At 35.9% G+C, this 25,553-nt stretch overlaps 2 protein-coding genes across 7 annotated transcripts; one reads left to right on the top strand and one right to left on the bottom strand.

The window, feature by feature from the left end:
• Positions 1 to 4,631: 4,631 nt before the first annotated feature.
• Positions 4,632 to 15,356, bottom strand: LOC122578211 (splicing factor-like protein 1). Of its 4 annotated transcripts, XR_006320486.1 has the most exons (3): positions 6,249 to 7,456; positions 5,985 to 6,128; positions 4,632 to 4,921 (listed from the first exon to the last, which is right to left on the bottom strand). XR_006320486.1 is itself a non-coding variant. In XM_043750121.1 (2 exons), the coding sequence occupies exon 1, from the start codon at positions 15,266 to 15,268 to the stop codon at positions 13,220 to 13,222; it is 2,049 nt and encodes a 682-aa protein (XP_043606056.1). In that variant the 5' UTR covers positions 15,269 to 15,356; the 3' UTR covers positions 4,632 to 4,921; positions 13,190 to 13,219. The 4 variants fall into 4 exon arrangements, 2 of the variants coding, with proteins under 2 accessions (XP_043606056.1, XP_043606055.1); XR_006320485.1 differs by having other exon boundaries at positions 5,985 to 7,477; XM_043750121.1 differs by lacking the exons at positions 5,985 to 6,128; positions 6,249 to 7,456 and adding an exon at positions 13,190 to 15,356.
• A 3,643-nt stretch (positions 15,357 to 18,999) lies between these two features.
• On the top strand, positions 19,000 to 25,151 carry LOC122578251 (palmitoyl-protein thioesterase 1-like). 3 transcript variants are annotated; one of them, XM_043750165.1, is made up of 11 exons: positions 19,000 to 19,290; positions 19,451 to 19,535; positions 19,627 to 19,678; positions 19,776 to 19,850; positions 20,298 to 20,348; positions 20,749 to 20,811; positions 21,228 to 21,293; positions 21,398 to 21,436; positions 24,305 to 24,427; positions 24,504 to 24,596; positions 24,696 to 25,151. In XM_043750165.1, the coding sequence occupies exons 1-11, from the start codon at positions 19,218 to 19,220 to the stop codon at positions 24,966 to 24,968; spliced, it is 993 nt and encodes a 330-aa protein (XP_043606100.1). In that variant the 5' UTR covers positions 19,000 to 19,217; the 3' UTR covers positions 24,969 to 25,151. The 3 variants fall into 3 exon arrangements, with proteins under 3 accessions (XP_043606100.1, XP_043606102.1, XP_043606101.1); XM_043750166.1 differs by having other exon boundaries at positions 19,205 to 19,290; positions 19,451 to 19,531; XM_043750167.1 differs by lacking the exons at positions 21,228 to 21,293; positions 21,398 to 21,436.
• The last annotated feature ends 402 nt before the right edge of the window (positions 25,152 to 25,553 follow it).

The following is a 25,553-nucleotide window of genomic DNA, read 5'->3' as shown; positions in this document are numbered from 1 at the left end:
ATCGTTAGATGAAAAAAAATATATATGAGTAGACTTAAAACTTCATCATCTTTCATTAGAGATGCGATTCGATATATTTTTGACGACTTTTTAAATTTCATTTTCATTTTGGTACTTACACATAACCTACACATGTGTAGGTCAAACGGAATTGTGATTCAGAACAGGCTTCACCCTTAAGGAAGTTCATAAAGGGTAGCTGGTGGGGTGATAGGTCATTAAGGGTGATTATTCATAAAAGGTGATAGGTCATAGGCGGTGATGGGTGATCTACCTAATGGGCTCTGCCCTTAGCCGCTATGGCTCCGCCATGGACTGACGGGCTTCGCCCTTGGCCACCATGGCTCCTCCATAGATTGATGGGCTTCGCTCTTGACCTTCATTATTGTGTACAGATGGTCATTTACTAATTTACATGTATAAAAACAAAGATGTGTAAGTACCTAAGTATAAGGGGAAAAAACAAAAATTAAAAAGTCGTCAAAAATATATCAAGTTGCATCTCTAATTAAAGAGGACGAAAATGAAGACTACCATACTTTTTTTTCATCTAAAGATTTACGGTTTGTGAGATAAAACATTTTGAATGATTTGGATAGATTTTCATTTTATTTTTTTTTTTTGAAGAGAGAGAAAAGGGAGGAGAATGTGTGGTACAGAATAGTTCTTGCGTTCTTTTTATTTAAGAGTTCTTAAATAGGGAGGAGATTCCCTCAAGTTACCCCAACATGACTAGTCATGTTAGGGTAATTTTGACCTTAGATGAAAATTAAGGGTCAAGATTCAAAGAGGGGTCTTTGAATCTTGACATTTGATTTTTATTCAAGGGTCAAGATTTCTCCAACTTGACTCAAGTTGGGAAAATAACTTAAGGGAATCTTCTTCCTCTTATATAACCCTTCCTCATCAAACTAAATACCAAAACCTAATAACCTGATTCCCAAATCGTGGGCAAAAGCGAAAAATAAATTTTTAATACCTGTATACAACGTGACAACAAAGAGAGGTAGTGGGGGAGTTTAATAAGAACAATTGATAGGAAAATTGGGAAAGAAGCAATCGATGAAGAAGCTGGGAGGAAAAGAGAGGGCATAGTAGTAGGGTTTGTGACCTAATTTTGAAAAAGAATGTGAGTGGCACGTGACTTATCTTTTATACCTGGCTTATGGAATTTCTCTTTAGAAAGACACAGAGAAATGATCCTTCACAAATATAATTTCTCGGGAAAATTCTTTTCTCCGTGTTTAGTTCTTTGCCTTACCAAACAATAGAAATGATTTTTTTTCATTTTTTCCTTTTCATTTCCTCTAGTTACACATGCCTTAAATATATATATATATATATATATATATATATATATATATATATATATATCTAAAAAGAAAAATCTTAATTTTATAATAGAGAAGTTTGGACAAGTTTAATTTTTAATTAAAGTCATTAGATCAATATGATGATGTCATATACATCTTTTAACTTTTTTATATTTAATTTTAAATTAATAAATTTAAGTATGGTTATGGAAAGTAATGCCTACATATATTTTGTAATTATAGAAATTATTTTAATGATATACTTTATATTATACTTTTACAAATCACTTTTTTTATTTTGTTTTTTTACATTATACTATCTCCTTTTGTTTTATGTGATACATTATACTAAATTATGAGTTTATATCTGATTTTTAACATATAACGTAATACATATTTATAAGCATTTAGTTTTACGTCGTTAGCAAAGAATTTGGAGTCTCGTCGCCAGGCAGCATTGTTGGGGTTGCTAGCTTGAGAGAAATATTCTTTATGGGACTAAGTGGTTCCCAGGCAAATACCATTTTGATATTAAGATAAAGATATTACGGATTTGTATATCGTGCTTCAAATAATAAAAAATAAATAAATGACTGGAAAAAATGGCAACATTACCATTCGTAACATTAATTCTCTATGTTTGTTAAATCACGATATTATAAGAATTTGGCATTTTATTAAAGATCTTAAAATACAAAATATTTAGCATGTAATATTTTTAAATTTAACTTTATACTGTTACAAAATATATATAATTAACATATATATCTTACTAATAATTTTTGTTACAAAATATTTTTTAAAATAATAGTATCATTAAAATAATATATAAAAGCACAAGAACCATTTGTGAAGAACTATTTGTGACATTTTCTTTTCTATTTATGTTACGTTTCAATTGTAGATTTTGGAGAGTATAATTTGGATTGTGATTTTGTCCCCCTATGACCACTTACTTTATAGTGTTCGGTTAAGATAACTCATAATCTGTAGATATTGTAAAAGAAAAAATAATTTTGTGATTGACCAAATTTTTACAAGATTATATAAATTTAGCTAAATTTTTTTAGATTTTCACAAAATAGCTACCAAAATCGCAATAAACTAACGAAATCACAATTAGATCTTCAAAATCGCTACAACATTTATAAAACCGCAATGAGATTTTGCAAAATCTATGAGATATTCAAGTTTTACTTGTGTGTATGATCGATGCTCCAAGTGGTGAAACATCTAAGTTTTACTCAAAAAGCGGATATTCGAATCTTTGCTAAGTGCAAATTTATACTCTATTAATCCCCCGTTGGGAGGAGCTTTGTGGGGTTATCCTGTTGCTCGGCTCATGATATCGGGATATAGTTTAGACAACCGATAGTTAGAACCTCACTACTAGACCGTGAAAAGGTTTGTTTCTATTCAAAAGTCACCCGTCAAAAAAAAAAAGGATTTTGTTTGTGTAACAAAATTCCCATTATTTGGACCCGAGTATCACACCCTTCACTTTAACAAGACCGGCAGATGACGGTAATAACTGTAAGTAGCTCAAATCCACTTCTGAAAAACTACATTTCCAACCAACAATAGACACTAAGGTTGCGATTTTAAAAGCCTTTAATAGGATATTACAGTAGCCAGAATATATAGAGGCAGACTGGACTAACGCTACAATATAGAAATGATTAACAATAAAAATAATTTACATACTGGCTATCAATGATTCACTTGGAACTACTACTAAGAAGGTTTGACAAATTTCCAAAATGACACTCATGCAGTCACTAGAGAAGGTGCCTCCACACATAAGAATTTCAAGAAGATAAAATGCACCAGTCATTACCCTTTTTCTTGATCCTCTCTCTAGCACATTCGGTGTTAACTCGGGAAAATAGGATATTAAAAACGAGTTATGTCAAAATATTTGGGTGAATGCCGGAGAACTTGCAGCTCAAAGCACAAAAAGTACCATTTCACTAATATCCCTTTTTCTGCAAAGACCAAGTAATTGCATGACACTAACAGCTCAAACCAAAAGAGGTTAACCATCTATTTGCAAAGCATAAGTGCCACAAAAGGAAATAGCAAGTTTAGTCGTGGCATTTCTTCATTCAAACACGTAATAAAGATCATTACATACCAGTATACCACACATACACAAACACACACACACACACACATACACACACAGATATATATTTATATATGGCTATAAGAAAAAGCATGTAATGCGTAAAGTTGTAATATGTGCATTATATTTAGCCATGCAACCTTCCTAGCCTGTTTTGCAAGTTAATTAAAATAAGATGTTACAATAGGTTCATATTCAAACAATGATATTTGTTTTTAGTTACAAAAGAAGTTATCATGACCTGACATCAATAGGATTCCTATCTTTTTCACTTTCTACATAATCTCCTTATTTTATTAGTGTCAATATTGTTCGTAAAAATTTGCTTCCAAATATACACTTATCGGTATCGATATTTGTATTGTTTGTCACTCTGTTATATAAATTTGTAAAGGACCTAACCATTTAAATGATAAAAGCTAACCAATTCTTTTTAATTAGTCATCATTAATCATTAAAACAATAACAATTAAACAGTCTAGAAAATATATACTTTGAGAAGCGACTGAAACAGGTACATGTCACTCACATTGTACTCAGGCTTGTTACATGGTTTAGATTTTCGGTTAAAGTAATGAAAAGCTGTCAGTTTTTTTGTTTTCTAATTACCCATATCTCCTACAACCCACTAACAAATACAAAAAGGAAAAAAATATTTTGATCAAAATGGGATCCAAACCTAGGCCACAGAAGTAGCAGGCATGGAAATCACCACTTCTACCAAGCGCAACTAAAATGAAATTGTTAAGGTAGTACATAATATATATATATATATATAAGAAAAAGCATTTGTTATATACAGTATATATATTAAGGTAGATTACTTAAAGGCTACTTCCTATTAACAAACATTAATAAACAAAGTAATACCTGGCACTTTTAATGATGTAAACATGGTTATCAAAAGCCAGAAACTCAATTTCCCGTAGCTACTCATTGAGGAGGTACCCTAACATCGACACCAATATCCAACTTCGTGTTAGATAAAATTAATGAACGAGGTCTCCAAAGTAAAGAAGCAGGCACCACAATTTACAAATTGAACCCTCCAGTCTGCAGATGTAGATTGCATATCTACCAAGAAACATCAATCCAAACAAATCCGATAGTAAACATATTGAACATATATGAGTGACAAATTAAATCACCACCACAAACAATACATAGTAGCAGCAGAAAAAAAAAAAAAAAAAAAAAAAAAAAAAAAAAAAAGATAAAGCGTTAGCAGAAAAGTTGCTGTAAAAAGTTCATATAAAGCCAATGTCAAACTTATTAGCACAAGGATTCCGGCGAGGAAGAACACAGCAATTCATCACGCCAATACTAGCTTGCAAATTGTAATACCAAAACATTCTGGATAGCTCTCTGGATTTTGTGAGTAACGTTAGTTAATAACTTTCTGCAATTGTTACAACAGAACAGCAAGAGAAAAGATGTGAGTCTGAAACTTCCAACAAGACGAACGAAAGGAAAAGAGCTCCCCCTGCCAAAGAATATAAGTATAAAGAAAAAAGTTATCAACTAAGGTACATATGACATGGCAGCTGAAAGTCAGTGAGATTTATCTATAAACAAATAAATGAATATACAGAAATCTATGCAACCTCAACCAGCATATAATTTACCAAAGATAAAAATAACTCCATGCATAATTGTCGAACGACCAACTACCTATTGCTTTTATAATGACACTCCACAATATTTGTAAGACAGACTCAGAGAGGACTTACTAGTATACATTTCTGGTATAGATAGAGTAGTTTTACCCGCGCATTGCCGTGGAACATGTTTTTTAGACGATAAAGTTTTGGATACAAACATGATAAAGTCACTAACAAACATTAATTTGAAATATTACCTTGGGATTGTTTGTCATACACACAAAAGAGCTAATAATCACTTGCAAGGAAAAAATAACAATGGTCTCAACAAACACAACAAATATCGATGTAACTATATGACATAATGTCCCATAGTGATACAATAAGAATCATAATATGCCAAAATAATCTCGAAGTGAGTATACAAAAGACTTTGTTTATGTTTAAGAGAGTTATACCAATTGTCTATAAAAAAAAGTGGTATCAGTGTAATATAAAAAAATACATTTATGTGAAATATTCAAAAGCAAATTATATATTAAAAGAGAAACAGAACATGTAGCAATATGTAATAATAAAAATAACATTTAACAATTAGAATGATATAATAAATGATACAAAAAATTGACGCATATAATGACACCCCGAAGATGATGATGAAATATAATGTCTTGCTATAATTATACAAACGTAAGACGTAACAATGATGAAAATTACATATAACAACATAGGGAAACCAAAACCAAAGGTTAGAAGAAAGGCAAGGGTGAGAAAGAAAAAATCCCCACGGATGGAACCATAAATGTGTGGCAATTGAGTGGTAATTACACATGAGAACCCAAAAGTTTAGTGTTAAAATGAAAAAGAAAGGTTGTTTTAGGTGAAAAGTTTAAAAAGTAAAAACTTTAAAGGTAAAATTAGAAAATGGTAAGTGGTGTGTCGTACCTTATGCAACTTTGTTTGTAAAGCAAAGTTGCTTTTAAGTATATAGATAATGATGGCGCTATGATGATTGTCTTCCATGAGCTCGCGCATAGTGCATTAATTTTGAGCATTTACACCTTTACAAGGAACATCATAGTGGCATGCCTTGATACATTTAGAAGTGCACCAAATCATTAGCAAAACTGATGTCGTTTGAGACAATAGAGAACTGAAATTTTTGATAAAACGGGGATAAAAGGATGCCAAGCCATGAAAACTACGAACCTCATGGACTCTTGTTGGAGTTGGCCATGTAGTAATGGCCTCAACTTTAGACTCGTCCATTCGAATACCATTACCAGAAATAAGATATCCCAGAAAAAGAACTTATGGTGACAAGAAGTGACACTTGTTTCCATTGACATACAATTTTTGTTCCCTTAGAATAAAAAAAACTTGTAGAAGATGTTGTAGATGTTGCGATAGATCACGACTAAACACAAGAATGTCGTCAAAATACACGACGACACACCGTTCAATAAGAGGTTTGAAAACATGATTCATAAGTCTCCTGAACGTGCTTGGAGCGTTAGAAAGTCCAAATGGCATTACCATCCACTCGTACAGACCCTCCCTTGTTTTAAATGTTGTTTTCCATTCATCACCGGGCCGTATTCGTATTTGATGATAACCACTTCTCAAATCTATTTTGGAAAACATTTGGGCACCATGTAATTGATCAAGAAGATCATCAAATCGTGGGATAGGGAAACGGTATTTGACTGTTATTTTATTCACGGCTCTACTGTCAATACACACTCCATAAGCACCCCCGGTTTTTGGTACCAGCAATGCCGGAACAACACAAGGGCTCATGCTTTCCCAGATAAAGCCTTTGTCAAGTAACTCAGTCACCTATTGATGCAACTCTTCAAACTCTTTTGGATTCATTCGATAAGCCGGTTTGTTTGGGATTACTGCCCCAGGTACAAAGTTAATACCATGTTGTATCTCCCGCATAAGGGGTAACCCTGAATTTGGTTCTGGCAAAGCGGGAGGAAGCCACTCTAAAGAGGAGCGATGACCCGGGAGCGGATTCCCCACCGACGGGGGGGAGACGGCCATCTCAAGAAGCCCAAAATCGGCACGAATATGTTCTTTTTTTTTCTTTGCTTTATGCAGGTATGTCGGCTGGAAATATGTCCTAAAATTCGGCTAACAGGGGCTGCAACTCAAAGGCTAGTAGGCATAGGTGGGTTGCTTTGACAATCAATGCTAACAAAAAAGGGGTTTTTGTGAATCATGTAAAATCTAAAAAAGCTGACTTGGTTAAGACAAGAGCTTTTGTTCCAGTTTTGCGTGTGTCAAGTGGTGCCAAAGTAATGATTACTCCACCCTTCTTAAAGGAATAAGTATTAGTAAAGCCATCATGTTGTGCTCGTCTATCATATTGCCATGGTCGCCCTAAGAGAATGTGGCACGCATCCATTGGAATGACCTCACACCAAACCTGATCTGTATAACGGTTGCCAATAGTAAACTGGATAAGACATCATTGTTGTACCTTGACCACATTACCCTTCTTCAGCCATGTAAGTTGATACGGATAAGGATGGGGTTCGACTTATAAACCCAACTTATCTACCATACTAGTAGCCACCATGTTTTCATAACTTCCCCCATCAATGATAATTGTACAAACCTTCCCTTCGTCGTGCATTTAGTTCTAAAGATATTGTTGCGGAGCCACAATGTATCATCGGCTCATCGGGATGGGGTGACACTTAATGCTCTCTACGTATCAGGGACACCCCTTTATCGGGATAAATAATCTCAGTTGGATCATCTTCAGGTTCTTCATCATAAGTATCATAAACAGGCTCGTGTCTTCGGTTAAAGTTACTAGCTGTTTATTCGGGCATTCCCGGGCAAAGTAACCAAGACCACCACATCGATAGCATTTAGTTAACCTGGAGGTAGTTGAAGGGGTGTTAGCTGAGGGTGCAATTTATCGGGATAAATAATCTCAGTTGGATAATCTTCAGGTTCTTCATCATAAGTATCATAAACAGGCTCGGTGTCTACAGTTAAAGTTACTAGCTGTTTATTCGGGCATTCCCGGGCAAAGTGACCAAGACCACCACATCAATAGCATTTAGTTAACCTGGAGGTAGTTGAAGGGGTGTTAGCTCAGGGTGCACTTGCTGTAGAATTCTCAGATTTATTCGGAATTGATTTGGAGCTAGTTGAAACATTGGAGACCCCTTTTTCTTTCAATGGTTCGGTTCTGGTAGAAGTAAATCGAGTAGCAACCTTACCCTTAGCTTTTAACTGTTTTTCAACTTTTAAAGCCAACTAACACACATCATTGTATGTCCAATACGGTTGGAGCTGAACCATGTCTGACAGGGCGTAATACCCCCAAAAACCGAGCAATGACCTATTCTTCCTCCTTATCGGCTCCACACCGCATGCGCAACCTGTCAAACTCAGTATTCAACTCCTCAACAGAGGATGTCCGTTGAGAAAGGTTACGATAATCCAAGAATGCTTTTTGTCGATAATTAGGTGGTAGAAACTTTTCACGAAGTAACTTTCTCATCTTGTCCCATGTTACAACCTTACACCGCCCCTCCTTAGCCCTTTTCTTTTTAACATGTTCACACCACAAAGAGGCATATTTACGTAACTTAATAGCAACGAGTTTTACTTTATATTTGTCGGGAATATCTCGTAAATCAAACACACGTTCAAGAGTATGTAACCAATCAATGAACTCATCCGGTTGAGCATGTCCATTGAATCCAGGCACCTCAATCTTCACCCCAAGACTGCGTAATGGATCAAGTCGTTCCCCATTACGTCAAGGTTCATGCTGATCAAATGGATTCCACCGCCCGTGTCGCGCGATCGGGTTGCGAAGATGGCGTATAAAGCCCGATTCGGAAGAAATAATAAGGATTATTATGTTTGATATTATATTCCAAAATTATCTTTATTTTTATTGGTGTTTTATTTTGTTTCTTTATACTTGTATTTGTTTATTTTGTTACCCATTTTAGTCTGTCTAGATTTATATTTATAGAGGTATTGTTGATTGTAAAACTCAATCGAATATAATTGAGTTTAAATGAAAATTGACGTTTTGTCAATGTTTTTCGGTCTTTGATTTAATCTTTTAGCATTGAGCCATTTGATTGCACATCGTAGAATCGCCGAAAGAGGCAACGAAGAAGATGGTTCAGATTCACGTGCTCGTGTTGAAGATGGATTTTCTACTCGCAGATTCGCCGACCGAGGCAGTGATGGAATCTATGTTGACGCGCGGGATTTTGAGATCGAAAAACTCAAGCCACGAGTCCTAGATCTGGGAACACGGCCTTCAGGGAAACCGAACCAGAGGGTTACATTCGGGATGAGAACTTTGGGGAAAAGGAGAATCCTTACGGTACATGTGACTTTATTTATGATTCTTTTCCGGTTTTTGATGAGTATGAGGACTAAGAATGGTATTGTTGGGCGATCGGGAGTTCAATCGTTATAGATGAAGTGCTCGTAGTGAAAAAGATCAGACCTTTGTTTGAAGATGTGAAGATTGAGCCTTATTTATTACATGGAGATTTATGGAGTTTGGAATTTTAATTCTGACAAAAACATGATGCCTATCATACTTGCTGTATCATGTTACTATGGGCATAATGAAGTAAAATCTAGAAGATTATGGTGTGTATTTGGAGAGTTTTTCTACAATGCCTATTTTATTGATTTGTTCCATAAAACTTATAACTTTTTTTGTGAGGGGCATGATACGGTCCGGGTGGAAGAAAAACCACAAGCTTTGAAAGTGGTTAATAATGGTCACACACAATTTGAAAAGGGGACTCAACATCAACTAAATAAAATCACGATAAATTCTATAAGTTTGAATATAGAATCATTGATAAGTTGGAATATTCCTATTGAGGTCTTGAGGAAATTGTGGAGGTAAATAAAAATCGTTATTTTATTGCCAAAGCTGAGGATAATCGTTAATAATCGTTATTTTTGTGATATTGATTTAATGCAATTTATCATTGAAGTTGGGGCTGTAAATTTTAGATTTATGTTTATCAGAACTATGGATGAGGTCACATTAACTTGTATGAACATGAGTCATACGTGTGGGAAATTTAATTACGGTGATTTTGTGGTTAACAATGAAGGTTATTTATGGGTTTTGAATAACTTGCACGGAGTTGTTATTCTAGTGAGTTATGTAATGGTGGTTGGCAGAGGCAAGAAACAAACCGATGTTCCTTTTGATCCAGGAGATTGGGGTTTTGAGAGCTATCAAGACTCGAGGTCGAGTCTTTTTCAAAGAGGGAGAGAATGATGGAGTATAAAGCCCGATTCGGAAGAAATAATGAGTATTATTATGTTTGATTTTATATTCCAAAATTATCTTTATTTTTATTGGTGTTTTATTTTGTTTCTTTATACTCGTATTTGTTTATTTTGCTACCCATTTTAGTGAGTCTAGATTTATATTTATAGAGGTATTGGTGATTGTAAAACTCAGTTGAATATTATTGAGTTTATATGAAAATTGACGTTTTGTCAATGTTTCTGGTCTTTGATTTAATCTTTTAGCATTGAGCCATTTGATTGCACGTCGAAAATGCATCAAAAACTAGCAAAGTTTTACAAATGAACCAAATCTACATATATGCATGCACCCTCAGGATACGAGACAAAAACATAAGTGTTTACAGGTTATCCAAAGGTCATATGCGTTGTGCGCAAAGCTAGGAATCTAACTGATACACTTAACGGTAAAAAAGAAGCACAGAAACTAGTCATATGGACACCCCCAGGTAACACATGGTCACTCTTGAGTTCTTTTTCCAAAATTTTAGGACAAATAATCGCTCATAAAGCACAGATACCAAAAAAAATCACCTATGGCATTTTCCTGCCTTTTTGTTTTCGAAAATTAGATTGTAGTCGTCAAAATTATAATAAGATCCATTTTTAACTTGCAAGAAAGTAGTCAATTAGCCACATAAGTAGCACTAACCTAAAAATTTCATTAAACATAGACATGGAAACTCATTGTTAACTTTTAACAAAAGTAATGAAACAGTCTTTCAGAAAAATAACGGAAGCAGTTAGATCATATTCAAATAAAATTAGCAAAGGTATTTGTCAGGGAAGAGGAACATCAGTTAGCCTTTACTGCTAATAGGATCTGCCATGGATACCAACACACAGTGAACTTCTAGCTTGCATCAGAGCTCCAGCATGTATCAAGATGGTGTAGTTATTTCATTTTTTTGGCCATGGTATCGAGGATCAACAACCGCCATCACTAATCTACCTGATGTATGCAAAGCACCCTCTCCGCACAAAACCTTTCTTAATTGTGGCCAAAAAGTAAACTACACATTTTCAAAAACCTCACCTTTGGGCGTCTTAGTAATATGATGCATAACATTAATCTTGTGTACTAGAAGTTACTCATATAATTAAACGACCATGTGTATGCATATACTTCATCTTATAAAGATTTTAACGGTATATGACTATGCCCCAAATCAAGTTTCATTTCAAACATTTCAATATGGTGCTTCTCAACACGAACTTACAAATTTATGATTATATTTGGGCATTTTGCACAACAGAATGATTCAGAGTTTATACCATATCTTGTCTACAAAATCCAGAAACATAAAGAGGGAAAAAACTGACTTAAACTATGTGGTAAAGACATGATGGGCATGGGCTACTAAATTGAGAAACCAGGGTTCAAGGTCTTTATTCTTCTAAGAACAAATATATTGGAGAAGACAGAAAGTCACAGGTGCATTCAGGCAAAATGACTATCTACTCCCTATGTTATCAATTTCGGTGGTATACCGGTGGTATACCTGTTTTCGGTGCATGAACATCATTTCGGTTTCAAATTCCGGTTAGGATTTCATTTCCGAGATTTTCAGCGGTATTGACCGAAATTTGCTTCTCAATTTCAGTGGTACAAGTGGTTTTACCGGGTCTTTTTTTTGTTTTTTTTTTACTTTTTTGGGCCAAACATGATAAAACAAGGGAGAATAAGGTGGAAGCAAGGTTGTAAAATTGGTGGCTGGAGGAAACGATTATGTTGGCGGTGGTCAGTGGTGGTCAACCGGCTGAAAAATGGCCATGCCGGTGGAGATGGTGGTGGATAAAGAGAAGAATATAGAGAGAGAAGGGGGAGGGGAGGAGGCAGACCTGTCATCTATGAAGCCATAATGGTCTCCGATGTGCGATGGTTGGTGGTGGTCCGTGTTTCCGGCCATAGTGGTCTCCGATGATGGTGGAATCGGAGTGTGTGTTTGAAGATTTGTAAAATATGTTTGGATTGAAGTGTGAATGACAGTGAATTTGTTGACTGAATTTGTTGACTGTTAAAAGCCACGTGGTCATGTCAATGTGCTGGATTCCAAAAAGAAAAACCAATATTTCCATGATATAACTTGTGTTACTATAATACCATTTTTTAATTAATATTTGTGCTAGATTCCAAATTTCTAATGGTACACTCCAAATTAGTAACTTGGTAGGAATAGCATTTTATTACTTTATTGTAATTGTAATGTATAAATAAATATATATACTTTTAAAGTAATTAATATTAACCACTTTTTACTAAATAACTATAGATATGTTATATAAAACATAAAAATTTATATATAAAAATATAAATATTAATATTTAAAATTACCGAAATACCACCGGAATACCACCAAAAAAACCGAAATTTCGCATACCAGTGTTTGACAGAAACACCGAAATTTTTGTCCTTAACTACTTAGTCTACTCCCCGGTCCAATTAAACATTAATTTGGGTAAACATCTTATGATAATATTGTACGTAAGAGTGGGAGAAAAATAATTACTAAACTATGATTCAACTATAGTAGTGTACGACAGTACATAATAGCAAATGAAACGTATGACAAAAAAATCAACCACTCACATTAGTTAATTAGCGAAGGATAATAGCTACCTTGCACCAAATTTCTAACATACCTTTCATGAGCATATCTTAAGATTGTCATATATCTAACATAAATCTATAAGAAGCTAAAGCTGATAGGATGTGTGATATACATTTCGTCTGAAAAACTGTACAAGTAAAAAACCCTAAGTAGCTACCAATTCCTAACGGGATATGATAAAGCAGGAATGCTGGAAAATATGGTGCATACTTACAGTGGTTGAAGTGACACTGGATAGCTTCATCTCATCTCGGCCATAAACTTGTCATACTCAGGGTCTGTGGAATAAGTAGTAGTTTGGTCTGCAGGTGGATTTGAAGACCAAGGGGTGCTTTGAAAGTTTTGCTGGTCAACCACTAGCGAATGAGAAGCAAGTGGTGAAGGTAAACTGTAATAAGAAGAGTAGGCTGAAGGATATACAGTTTGATTGTTTGTTATTGTCCCAGACATGGATGGGGATTTTGTATTTTGAGAATGCAATCCACCAGGAGGATGGGGATCAGTAGTTGTCGATGTCATGCTGTTGTTATGATGCGGCGGGGGAGGAGGAGGAGGGTATTGAACACCATAATGTTGACCTGTACCTGGGTAGGATGACGACATATACCCAGGAGAGGGACGAGAAGCATAAGGCGGTGGTGGTCCCCAAGGAGGAGCATAACTGACCGGATGAGGAGGAGGAGGAGGAGGAGGTGCCATCTGAGATGGATATCCACCAGGATAATTAGTAGAGGCAGGTGCACCAGGGGGTAAGGTTGGTGGGGGTGGCTTTCCAGCAACTCTAACTGCAATTACTCTTCCATCAATACGATAACCGTTCATGCTTGCAATGGCCTGATTCGCCTGAGATATATCAGAATACTTTACAAAGCCATAGCCTTTACTTAAACCAGTTACCCTATCTTTAATAACTTTTGCCATCACTATTTCCCCAAAAGGTGAAAATAATCGTATCAGGGCATCGTCCTCGAGAGTCGGAGGAAGGTAACCAATATATAGATTTGTATCATCGATTTCTTTACCCATAATTCCAGCACCAGTTGACATCATCATCATCTTTGATGATGCAGCGTTGCTTCCGAGACCAGGATGCGCAGACAAAGAGCTCCATGGAAGAGAATGAGCATTATCATCATCATCAATATTACGAGTATTAATGGTGATGGGCAATGGGGTGGTGGTGTTTCTTGTAACACCCTCTGGTAGTGTTCCCCCAAGTTCTGCCAAGAAACTCTGATACTCGTCATCCATTTTCTTTCCAGCATGAGTCCCTTTGACAGGACAATCGATTGTCGGGTGTCCACCATCACCACATATCTTGCAAAGTACATCACTCTTAAAAGTGGACATGCGAGAGGGACAAGCAAACTGACGATGCCCTGGTTCACCACAGAGCCTACAATACTCGTCATCTCTAATAGTACCGTTGAGAGCAGCAAGCTCACGAAGTTGCTGCCTCTTATGTTCATTCAAGCCTTCATCAACAGGATGCAAAAGCTTTTCAACCATACCTGCAGCGGCATCAAGTCCTTCCTGGGTTTCTGCTTCAACCAGAACATGTAAATCTTCGTTTTCGGAAGGATCGTATTTGAAATCAGAAGAGCGTTGCAGCTTCTGTCCTCCAAAGCGGCCTTCTTTGACGGAGCCTTTGCCACGAATGACAATCTTAGCGCCGGTCTCTTTTTCCATACGTTTTTGGGTGTTACCTCTAGGGCCAATAATAAGACCAATGAAATTATAGCCGGGATATTGTTTCATAGGGATAAAGAGTTTCTTATGGAGTTTAGGAGGTCTGTAATCAGAAGGGGGTTTAAAAGAAGGGTTTCGTTTGAGAATAAGAGAAATAATATCTTGCCTTTCTTTGTTGAGCCTTTCTCGGGCCCTGTATTCACGTGTGTTAATCCTGGTGCCAATATTATCATAAATGGGATCAGGCGAAGGAGACCTGTTTTCGACAACGCGGTCATCCAACTGTTGACCAGATTGTAAGATCCTACTGATCTCCATCAGCCGTGCATTCAAGGCTTGAACTTCAGGATCAGAATCTATAGTGAAGTCTTTCATGAAATCAGGCAACTGAAATCCTGCAGGTTCCTCATCTGCCCAACGAGACTTCCTCTTCTTCCCGGTACTATTATCATCAACCGCCGTGGGCTCCCACCTGCTACGCCTTCTCCTTTTGCCGTTGATATCTTCAACGGATATCAGGGTGGGTTTTCCATCTACTATTAGGGTTTCTGCTGCTGCTGCTGCTGCTGCTGAATCGACTATTAGGGTTTCGGAATCCATCCAGACAAACAGGTTTATTCCACTGTATCTCTCTCCCTCTCCCAACTTATTTATTGAAAAACGACTAATAATACTCTTAAACGTTATAAATCTATCTATTACTCCTTTATTATAATTGTTCCCGTTCCATTTTCCATTTTTAGTAAATGTTAGAAAAAAATTAGTTGGAAAAATACTATATTACCCTTCTCTATTATCTATTTATAAGCATACTTGAGAGGCAGTCCTGGTATTTTGTGAACTTAAAACAGGTCATTGATCTTAATGCACAATGTATTAAAAGCGTTTTAAGTTTTAACTCCCCTTGGGACTTTCAATCTGGATGATTCACTCTCAACTTTCAATTCGAAATTCAAAACCCAATTTAAAGAAAACTATTTTGTATACCTTCCTCAAGGTTTAAAGCTACTGCAAATCATGTCAATGTTTGTTAATAGATATGTTTTTTAATTTAATCGTTGGGTTCTAAATATTTTGCGTTTTTGTTCATTTTTGATTTAGGAGTTTTGTTGATATTGAAGATTTTGGTTTTATTTTAACCACTGCAATTAGATATTGTTTTATCAACCCAGAATCTGTTCTCATCTACGTTTTATTTATACCCTTAATTTTTATTTGCATTTTTATATCTTTTTAAATTTTCACAACTTATGTATCGATGTCGATGATCGTTTCTTAAGGTAACAACAACATTATTATCATAAACCGAACTTTTTGTGATTGTTTTTTTGATTACAAAACATTTTGTTTTCATATCTCTAATGAGCTAATTATTGGCTTCCTGAATCCATCTCAAAGGAACCTTCATCTAAGAGAGGATACTAAAATTGCCGTCATCAATTACCAACATCATCACCGTCGCTGCTCTAATCACAGCCACCATCCATTTGTATTTAATCAGATCTTTATCCATCGGTGGTTCCGTTATATTTTCATTGGTGGTTTGTAATCGCCCCTTTTTTATATTCAATCGATTTATGGCCTGAAAAAACAGGTAATTAAAGATAAAAATTTTCCAAGTTTTTCATTTAATTTATTCTTGAAAGGAATCTTTGACAATTTGAGTTTTTCTTTCTTGAAGCAATATATCAAACACTTGATGACTTGATGTGCAACATGTAAACTGCAAAAAAGATTTCTTTCGTTGTTACATCAACGAGCTATCCAATTGCCCCAATGATTATTGGTAACATTCAATATAATTATTCATCAATATATCATAATCATCGGTTGTTAATTTGCTTTTTGCTGGTTTGGTTTGTGTTCGGAGACCTTATCTTTACCCTGGATTGGTTTTTAGGTTCATAGTGAAAGTTTCATTTGACAATGTAAAGGTGTAGGGGGGTTAGCGGTAATTTCGGCAGTGGCATTCCCAATATTCTTCATATTTCAATTCTTTGTATTTAAATTATATCGTCTTTCTTTACATAAAATTGCATGTAAAATAGTAGAATATCAAAAATAAATGTAGAATTCTTTGTATGGTGATGCATTATTTCCAGTTGTAGTAAACACGTCGTTTATCTAAATGTAGATTCTTAAATGTTAAACTTTTTTTTATGAATATGACGATAATGAACTCCATATTCATTCTTGGACCGACCTTTCATATCAACCAACCATCTATTTGTTTACTTGTTCAAATTTCTCAAGAAATGCGTTGAAACTCTCGGGTCAAGCAAGAAAAGTCTCAAAATCAAAGCATCAAGATCCGATATTTTTTTTGTTTACGGGATGGATATTAAAACGTGTTACCACAAGTAGGGATATTATGTTTACAATGGAGCACCTAACCTTAGTGATCTTGCATGCTGAAATGTTTACTAATGTCTACTTATATCAAGCACATGTGTGGTCCTTCCCTTATGGTGCAGTAATATGTGATACACATAGGGTTGTCAATGGGTTCGGGTTGGCAGGTTCAGGTTGGTGGGTTGAAAAACTCCGACCCTAACCCAACCCACTAAAAGTTTCAGGTCAGAAATTTCAACCCTGACCCACAACCCGCCAACCCATGACCCAACCCATGTGACCTGAGAAACAAATATATATAAATATAAAATGGAATAAATCAACCAATATAAAACTTTATCATTGATGGTGTAAGCCGAAAACGAAGGGTACAAAAAAGAAAGAAATACGAGGGTATTGTTAATACTTGGCACAAAGTTAACAAACTTACCGCCTCATCCTACATCACTTATCATCTCACAAAATTTTGAATCCTCATTTTATTTCATATTTGAAGTTACTTTAGGTTAGAAATATAAAAAATGAGAATATGACGTATGAATTAGTGTAATGTGGAGTATGAACTATTATATATAATTCAAATATTTTAAAGATATTGGGTTGGCGGGTCGACCTGACAACCCAACAACCCAACCCAAAAAAAATCAAGTTGGTGGGTTGACGGGTCGAAAACACTCAACCCTAACCTGATTTTTTTCGGGTTGGGTTTCAGGTTAGGTCGAAATTGATAGCCCTAGATGCACATCAAACACCAAATTTGGAGGATCATAGAGCATAATTTCTCTGGAGAGCATAAGTAGTTCTATTTAGGCTGCGGAGATGATTAGAGACTAAAGCAGAGACGAGTAATCTTCTATAAATCATAGTGTGTTTTCACTATTGGCCTACTATTTTTTGGTTGATGTTTATGGTACAAGACCAGATTTAGAAGTTCTTAGTAGTTTCAGAGATATGGATGCAGGTGTCCATCGGCTTATTTTGCGGTGTTAATTGTATCCGCCGTAATGCGCAGGTAAATGTTTGGTTTTAAATTAATGTCGTCATGATATTTCGCGCATCGTGTATTGTTACCGTCGCATCACGCAGGCATCCATCTAGTTTCTATAAGGGGTGATTTTGCACCAAACCACATAATTGATGATGACTCCGGCAAGGGGCTAATCAATTTGTTAATAAGTCATTAGGTTTTGAAAATAAATTTTATAGACAATATTTAATATATTGAATTTTTTTTAACTAATTAAATGATTATAAATTTAAAAAAAATATCTCAAGTTGATGGTTAAAAATAAATATAAATTAAGTATTCAAGGCTAAAAAGTGTAATGGAAAACAAAAAAATATAAATTAATAAGACTTTTTCTTCAAAATAATATAAATAATAATATAATAATATATTTGGATAATGATTATTATGATTTTTAATTCATAGTTAATTTAAATGATGATATAAGTAAAAGTCATTTTGATAAAATTGAGCGATTTGATCGGTTAATAAGTCATTAATTCAACTGTCTTATAGTATATATTGATATTAATATTAAGATTAAGATTAAGATTAAGATTAAGATAAGATTCATATATTAACTAGCATTGTACCCGCGCAATGCGGCAGCGGTAACGACGACGGTGGTTTAGTGGTGTCGGTGATGGGTGGTGATCGATGACATCGACAATTGGTGTCGGGTGGTCTAACCGTGTAAGTTGATACAATGGTGATAGTGATATTTTAGAAGATAAGAGTTTAAAGTATAAATTAATTCATTAAGGGTAATTTTGGTAATATCTAATAACCCTTTTCTTAAGGGTTGTTTATTAAGGACAATCTAGTAATTTCTTATCTAATTATTTTCTAACCTTTCCTAAAATAGGGGTTAATAATTATTATAAAGGAGTAGTAGATAGAAATAGTAGATATCAAGGGTAAAATTGGAATAAGATTATGGAAAATAATGTTAGGCTAGTAATTAGGTGTATTTAGTAGGTCACCCTGATATTAGATTTTACGATCCACCACCGCCACTACCGGTCAGTCGTCATCACCGCCGGCGCCTAAACCACTACACCATCGCACCGTATGCGTTGTAATTGCTAAAATTGGATCGGACGAAAGAAAAAGGAAGTGACTCAAAGCTAAATTATATGCCGGAGTTGGATTGGATTGGATTTGTGTGGTAAATAAAAAAGGGTAAGCTAAATGACCTTCTTATTCTTCATCCTGGTCATCCTTCCCACCTTGTCTTGCTCTCTTCCTTTTATTGTATTACACGGTAATCTACTATCTATCTCTATCTCTATCTCTCTCTATATATGTATGTATGTATAACATGTTAGTATGTATTGAGATTTTGATTTGCTCACCGCTCGAGATTTGCTAGCTAATGAGTAAATATATCATATTAATGTTAATAATAAATACTACTGTAATAGGTATCGGAGATCAATGCTCAAACAGAGGAATCACAAAGTTCACTCAGGAACTCACTTACCTTTCCAATTCTCAGGGATTTTGTATGTACGTAACCCCCCCCCCCCCCCCCCCCCCCTCGTTTAATTTATTCTTGAAAATTACGTACCCAACTTGTTGCTTGCTTATACATTGTTAGTGAAATTGGAAATGGAGCATGGGATTCCTGGTTTATGCCCCTACTGCAACAGGTACGGCAAAATACAATATGATGATTATAACTACAATTACTCAGTATCATCTTCTCTTTAAATTACATACTCATCTATTTAATCATGTTTCTTTCAGACTCAATCTGTTTGCAATCAGGTGAAGAAAATGAAACAACTGCGCAATGGCTATAACATAGTTGGTCTCTCACAGGTGAACATCTTCCTATTCTTTTCCTCTAAAAAACAACTGCACCTCCTTTATCAAACAAACAAATTGTTGACCGTACCCCACGTTTTCTTATTTCAATTGCCTGAAGCTCCCTGGAAACATGGCTTGCCGTCACCAGAATCCTTACTATCCAGTGACGGCGTCCCCTAGTCATACGTATGCTTTAGAACCTGCTTCCATGCCCTATTGTCCCTTGTTTTTAGATTGTCTTCTTGTTTTGATTTTTGTGAGCTCCTTTTAGATTGATCTGATACCTCATATGCCCTCTTACTGTGTAATGTTCACTCACTATCTCGAATGTTTGTGATTTGGCTCTTACAAACTACTACTTTTATAATCTAACCTGGCATGTATTCGTTCCTAGTGTTCACTTTTGGTTTGTCCTTACCGGCTTCAACATGTTTTATCTAATTTCTCTTCTACATACAGGGGAATTTAATAGGCCGGGGTGTTGTAGAAATTTGCGATGGCGGACCTCAGGCAAGTTTGGCTTTTTGATAGCTTACTCCCTAGTTTATTCTTTGCATTAACCATGATGCCACTGCCACAGTCTCTGCTCGTGGCCTTTTTTTTTTTGGTGCTGGAAGCAATTCACTTAACATAACCTGTTGTCATGATGTGTAGTCTTTTTATTGTCAAGAACTTTTCTAGCCCAAACTCATCAAACCCAGTATAAGCCCAATTTCCACTCTAAAACCATATGTTAATTATTGTTTCAATAAACATTAACCTCTGCTGGAGTTTAATTATGATATGTTGTGTTCATTTTTGGATATCACTTACACCATATGTTCGTTTAACACTAAAATGTTATCGATTTCTACTCCATTTAGTATTAAGATTTTCTTGTGCTGTTAATTGTACTCTTCTGCCAATACAGGTTAAGAATTTGGTCTCCTTGGGAGGACCTCATGCTGGTACAGCCTCAGTGCCGCTTTGTGGTGTAAGTACCAAGATATGTAAGTTAAGGATGTAAAGATTATAAACTGAATTCATCTTTTAGTAGCCATCCCAATTAATATGATCTGAAGTCTCTCTGTTGTATCAAATGTTATCCTTTGTATGATTTGAGTCTGTTTAACATTTGATTGTTTATCATTTACCAGAAAAGGGTAACCTGTAGAGTGCAGACTGCCATATAGTATATGAGATTGGCGGTTCTCGTAATATGTTGTAGTTTAAATATGTTGAATGTAATGCTACAGATCAACAATATGCTTTTCAAGTAGGTTGTGGTTCCCTTGGTATCACCTCCTTTTTTTGTGGCATAAATGCTGCATGCATAACACTCATCCCTACACAGTCGATTCTTGTTGAGTTTTTTTTAAGATGCTTTCATTGTTTTTAATGATTTTGCAGTCTGGGATTTTCTGTATGATAGCCGATGCACTTATCAAGTTAGAGATCTATAGTGATTTTATCCAGGTAGAATCCATCTAAGAGGAGCTTGAATGACGTTACTTTCAGTGAATTTGATTTCTCTATTTCTATTACTACAATTTGGACTCATAAATGTTTGATTTGATCAGAATCACTTGGCCCCCAGTGGTTATCTCAAATTGCCAAATGTAAGTCCTATACTCTCATATATCTACACATGTAGCAATATATTAATTCTCCACAACAGATAATCAACTTCCTGCTAGTCTGATCATATAGCACGAGACAAAGTACCCGCTCCTTGCGGCGGTGAGATGGTGGGGTGATAGGTCATAGGAGGTGATAGGCCATAGAGTAGGGTTGTCAAAGGCGAGCGCCTCTTGCGCCTAGGCGCAAAAGGCGGGCGAGGCGCACCTCTAGCGCCTCAAACCCTAGGCCCAAGTCGACCATGAAAAAGGCCGTCAACGACGGTCAACTGTTGTGGTCAACCGCGGTCAAAATGGTCAAAATAATCTAATATATATATATATATATATTTATATATTATTTTTATGTAATAAATTATGTTTTTTTATATATATGTTTATAATAGTCTAATAGTTTGAAGTTTTTGGTTGAAAAGTTTATATTTTTTGTAAGATATTTGGTTTTATAAATGACATTTGATTTTTTTACTATTATTTTTCACTATATATAAATATTTTATATTTATTTACTTAGTGCGCTTTTCTTTTTCCGGGCGTGCGCTTTTTTGCGCCTCTCGCCTTCGCTCTATTTGAGGTCTTTGCGCTTTGAAGTCGCCTTCGCTTTTGACAATTATGTCAGAGTGTGATAGCCAAAGCCGTCCGGGCTCCGCCCTTGGATTTAAAAATTCGTCGAAAGTATATGGAATATCTCTAATGAAAAAACATGAAATTTTAAGAACACATATATAAATTTTATAATTTATCGATGTACGGTTTTTGAGATAAAAGCTTTTGAATAAATTAGAAGAATAAAATGATTTATGGAGGAGAGAGAAAAATAAGTGGTTGAGATTTGACGATAGAGAAAAAAATGAGTGGTTGACATATCTTCCAAGTGTATTATGAATTAGGCCTCTCACCAAGCTATCCTCATCAACACCTCTTCCCCACTGCCACATCAACTTTTGTCTCTCTTCATCCACCTCTTCTACACTCACTCCTTATAACCCCTCTTCTAGAACTTTTATTTATTTTATTTTTTTATTACACAAAAAAAACTAAACTTAATTTTATTTATGATAAAACATTACAACTAAATTAAAAAAACATTACAATGAAAAATAAAACATTACGATTATTAAAAAAAAAACTACTCGTCGTCGGCGGTCTGGTCGTCCTCCGGGTCGTGGCTAGGAGTCGTTTGCCGACAAACCCGTCGGAATTGGTTTCGCCAAAAACTTCATGGCATCTCTAATCTCGGCCCGTCGCAAAGCATCTTGTTGAGCTTGAATATAAGAACTAATGTGTTGAGCCGTTTCAGAACCCGAAGATCGACCCGATGTGGCATCGGATGAACTAGACAACCTACGGCTAACGTTACGACTCCGTGGTCGCCTAATGGGGTCTGACCCAAATTAGGCATCAAATGGGGCCGGGGTGGAAGTGGGGGTCCCGCCTAATGAAACATCATCAACGATCAAATCTACCACCGGAGCTAGTCGACTACTCGTGGCAGCGTTTTCATTCCAAAAGTTGGACAAGTTTTTGAGGTGATAGCAACTTTGTAATGCCAATAGTTCTCCCATGTTTGTTTCTTGTACAGTTTCACAGCCGCATCAACCATCTGTCGCTCATCCGCCCCACTTTGTCGGTCGTGCTCGCTAACCTTCTTCAACGCCGCGCCAAATTCCTTAACACCCCTTTTTAATCTTGTTCCATTTGCCATATATTTGGTTCTTGGTACGTGGTGCGTATGTTGTTTCATTGTTGAACATCTCCACCACTTTTTTCTAAAACACACCCTCCGTCTGACAATTACCCACCACCGGGTCCTGCGACCAATGCACCCAACACCGTGCCAACAACAGCGTATCATCATTCTCCGAGTTCCTTTTCTCCCTCGGTTTTGTGACGCGCCTCTTCCCACGACCCACCTCTACAACTTCATCTTCATCATCGGCGGACGCGACACTATCTTTGTCGGGGACATTTTCATTGATAATCAATGACGGTTGTGGGGTTCTTGGTCTTTGTTGTTGATGGTGAAGCTCAAACGCCATTTGAGCTTGAATTTGGGCTTGGGCTAACGCCATACGTTGAGCCTCGCTCCAATTATGACCCATAATTGGACTGTAGTTAATTTAAATGTAATAAGGTTCGAGAAAATGGGTTAACGAGGCAAGAGGGTGGAGGACCCATTGGGGGCGGGTTGGATGAGGTTGAAGGGTGGCTTCTTTGGCCTTGGTTAGTTGACGACATAGCCGACATCAGGTTTTCAAGAAAGGCATTCCAATGATCGTTAATTTGATTTTGGTTTTCGTTGTTTGACATGATTTAGAAATGAAGTTTGTGAAAGATTTTATTGATAGTGTGTGTTTTTTAGTGAAGAAAATGGAATGAGTTGTGAAGAAAATGGAATGAGTTGTGAAGAATGAAATGTGAAAGGTTAGTATATATAGAAGGAAAGTTAGAAAAATTTTTTTAAAAAAAGGAGCCGTTGGTTTTGAAATTATTTGAAAGAAAAGGGTTTTTTTTTGTTTAACCGTTGAACGCCTGGCCCACACACGCTCCAAACTCTCGTCTTTCCTCTTCGATGCAGCGAAGCCAACGGACGAAGAAGGCCATCGACGAGATGCTACCTATGTCTTCTTCATCGATGAGGGGTTGAAGAAGCGTCGACGACCCCTTTAGTGATAGGCCTTAGTAATGAGGTATTTTGGGGTTTTCACTTAGTTAAAGTTGAAAAAATGGAGGGAACAAATGTTTTATAATGTAATAGAGATAAAGATAGAGATAATCCCTTACATGGAATTGCATGTTGTTACTAAAGTCCTTACTCCTTAGTTGAGATTTTATTATTATTTATTTCAGAATATGGATGCATACTTGCAACATTGCAGATTTCTTCCAAAGGTTAACAATGAAGTTCCAGACGAGAGGAACTCCACCTACAAGGATAGATTTAGCAGCTTACAAAACCTGGTGCTTATCATGGTAGGTAGGAAACTTCTCCAAATCTTGTATTGGGTCTTTGATGCATATGCTTATGCCACCCCGGACATTCGGACAGTTTGAGCAGGACACGGTATTGATACCTAAAGAAACTGCGTGGTTTGGATATTTTCCATATGGAGAGTTTACTCCAGCTTTGGCTCCACAGCAGGTTTGTATAAAAAATTATATAAATGCTCTTCGAACCAATTTCTTGATGCTCGTATAATGGAAGAGAATGTTGTCTCATGCCATGCTTTGAATATTACAGACCAAACTTTACATCGACGACTGGATCGGCCTGAAAACTTTGGATGAAGCTGGAAGAGTGAAGTACATCAATGTTTCAGGAAATCATCTTGAGATTTCTGAAAAAGACATTAAAAAGCATGTCATTCCTTACTTGAAAGATGATGACATTCAAGAAATTACTATTGATGATGAAATCGAGAAAGTGGCATTGTTGGAAGGATATTCAACTTATACATGGCCACCATCAATTAATAATTTCTTCAGCGATTTATTTGAACGTGCGAGACAATAGTATTTGATCTTTGTTGGAACGAACTAGTGTGAATTTATAGACATAGTAGTAGCAGAATGGGCAAAGTGACCTGAACAGAGGATAAATGACTGCCACTTGTAAGTCTGCAAATACATAAATTGTATGATACATATAATGTTTCTGATCATTTCAAGGTTAACCTTTTCGTTTTTATTTTCTTAATCCATGTTTCTATAAAATAAGTTATATGACTCCACCCTGTTTGTGGGTCTCAGATTTCTATACTGTTTGTCAATAATAGGTCATAACTCACAGGTATTCTAAATATAATGTTTCTAATCATTTCGTTCATAATGGTATCACAATGGGTTTCACGACTTTATCAATGTTTTCCATTCTTGGATGCTTAAAACATAAATCCAAAATGTCAACCCAAAATAACAATACCCCCCCTTTTTTTTTTCTTTAAGATTAACATGTAATTAGAAACAGGACACCAAATTTTGTTTTCTCCGAAATTGATATTTTCTATGAATTTTCTTGTCCAACTTAATATTCTATATAAGTGGACTTTAATAATATAATTAGATTAAAATATAATATCATATAAAATGATATTAGTTA

This window comes from Erigeron canadensis, chromosome 8, assembly GCF_010389155.1.
Source record: "Erigeron canadensis isolate Cc75 chromosome 8, C_canadensis_v1, whole genome shotgun sequence".
NCBI classification, from domain to species: Eukaryota; Viridiplantae; Streptophyta; class Magnoliopsida; order Asterales; family Asteraceae; genus Erigeron; species Erigeron canadensis.
This window is presented reverse-complemented; position numbering and strand designations above follow the sequence as displayed.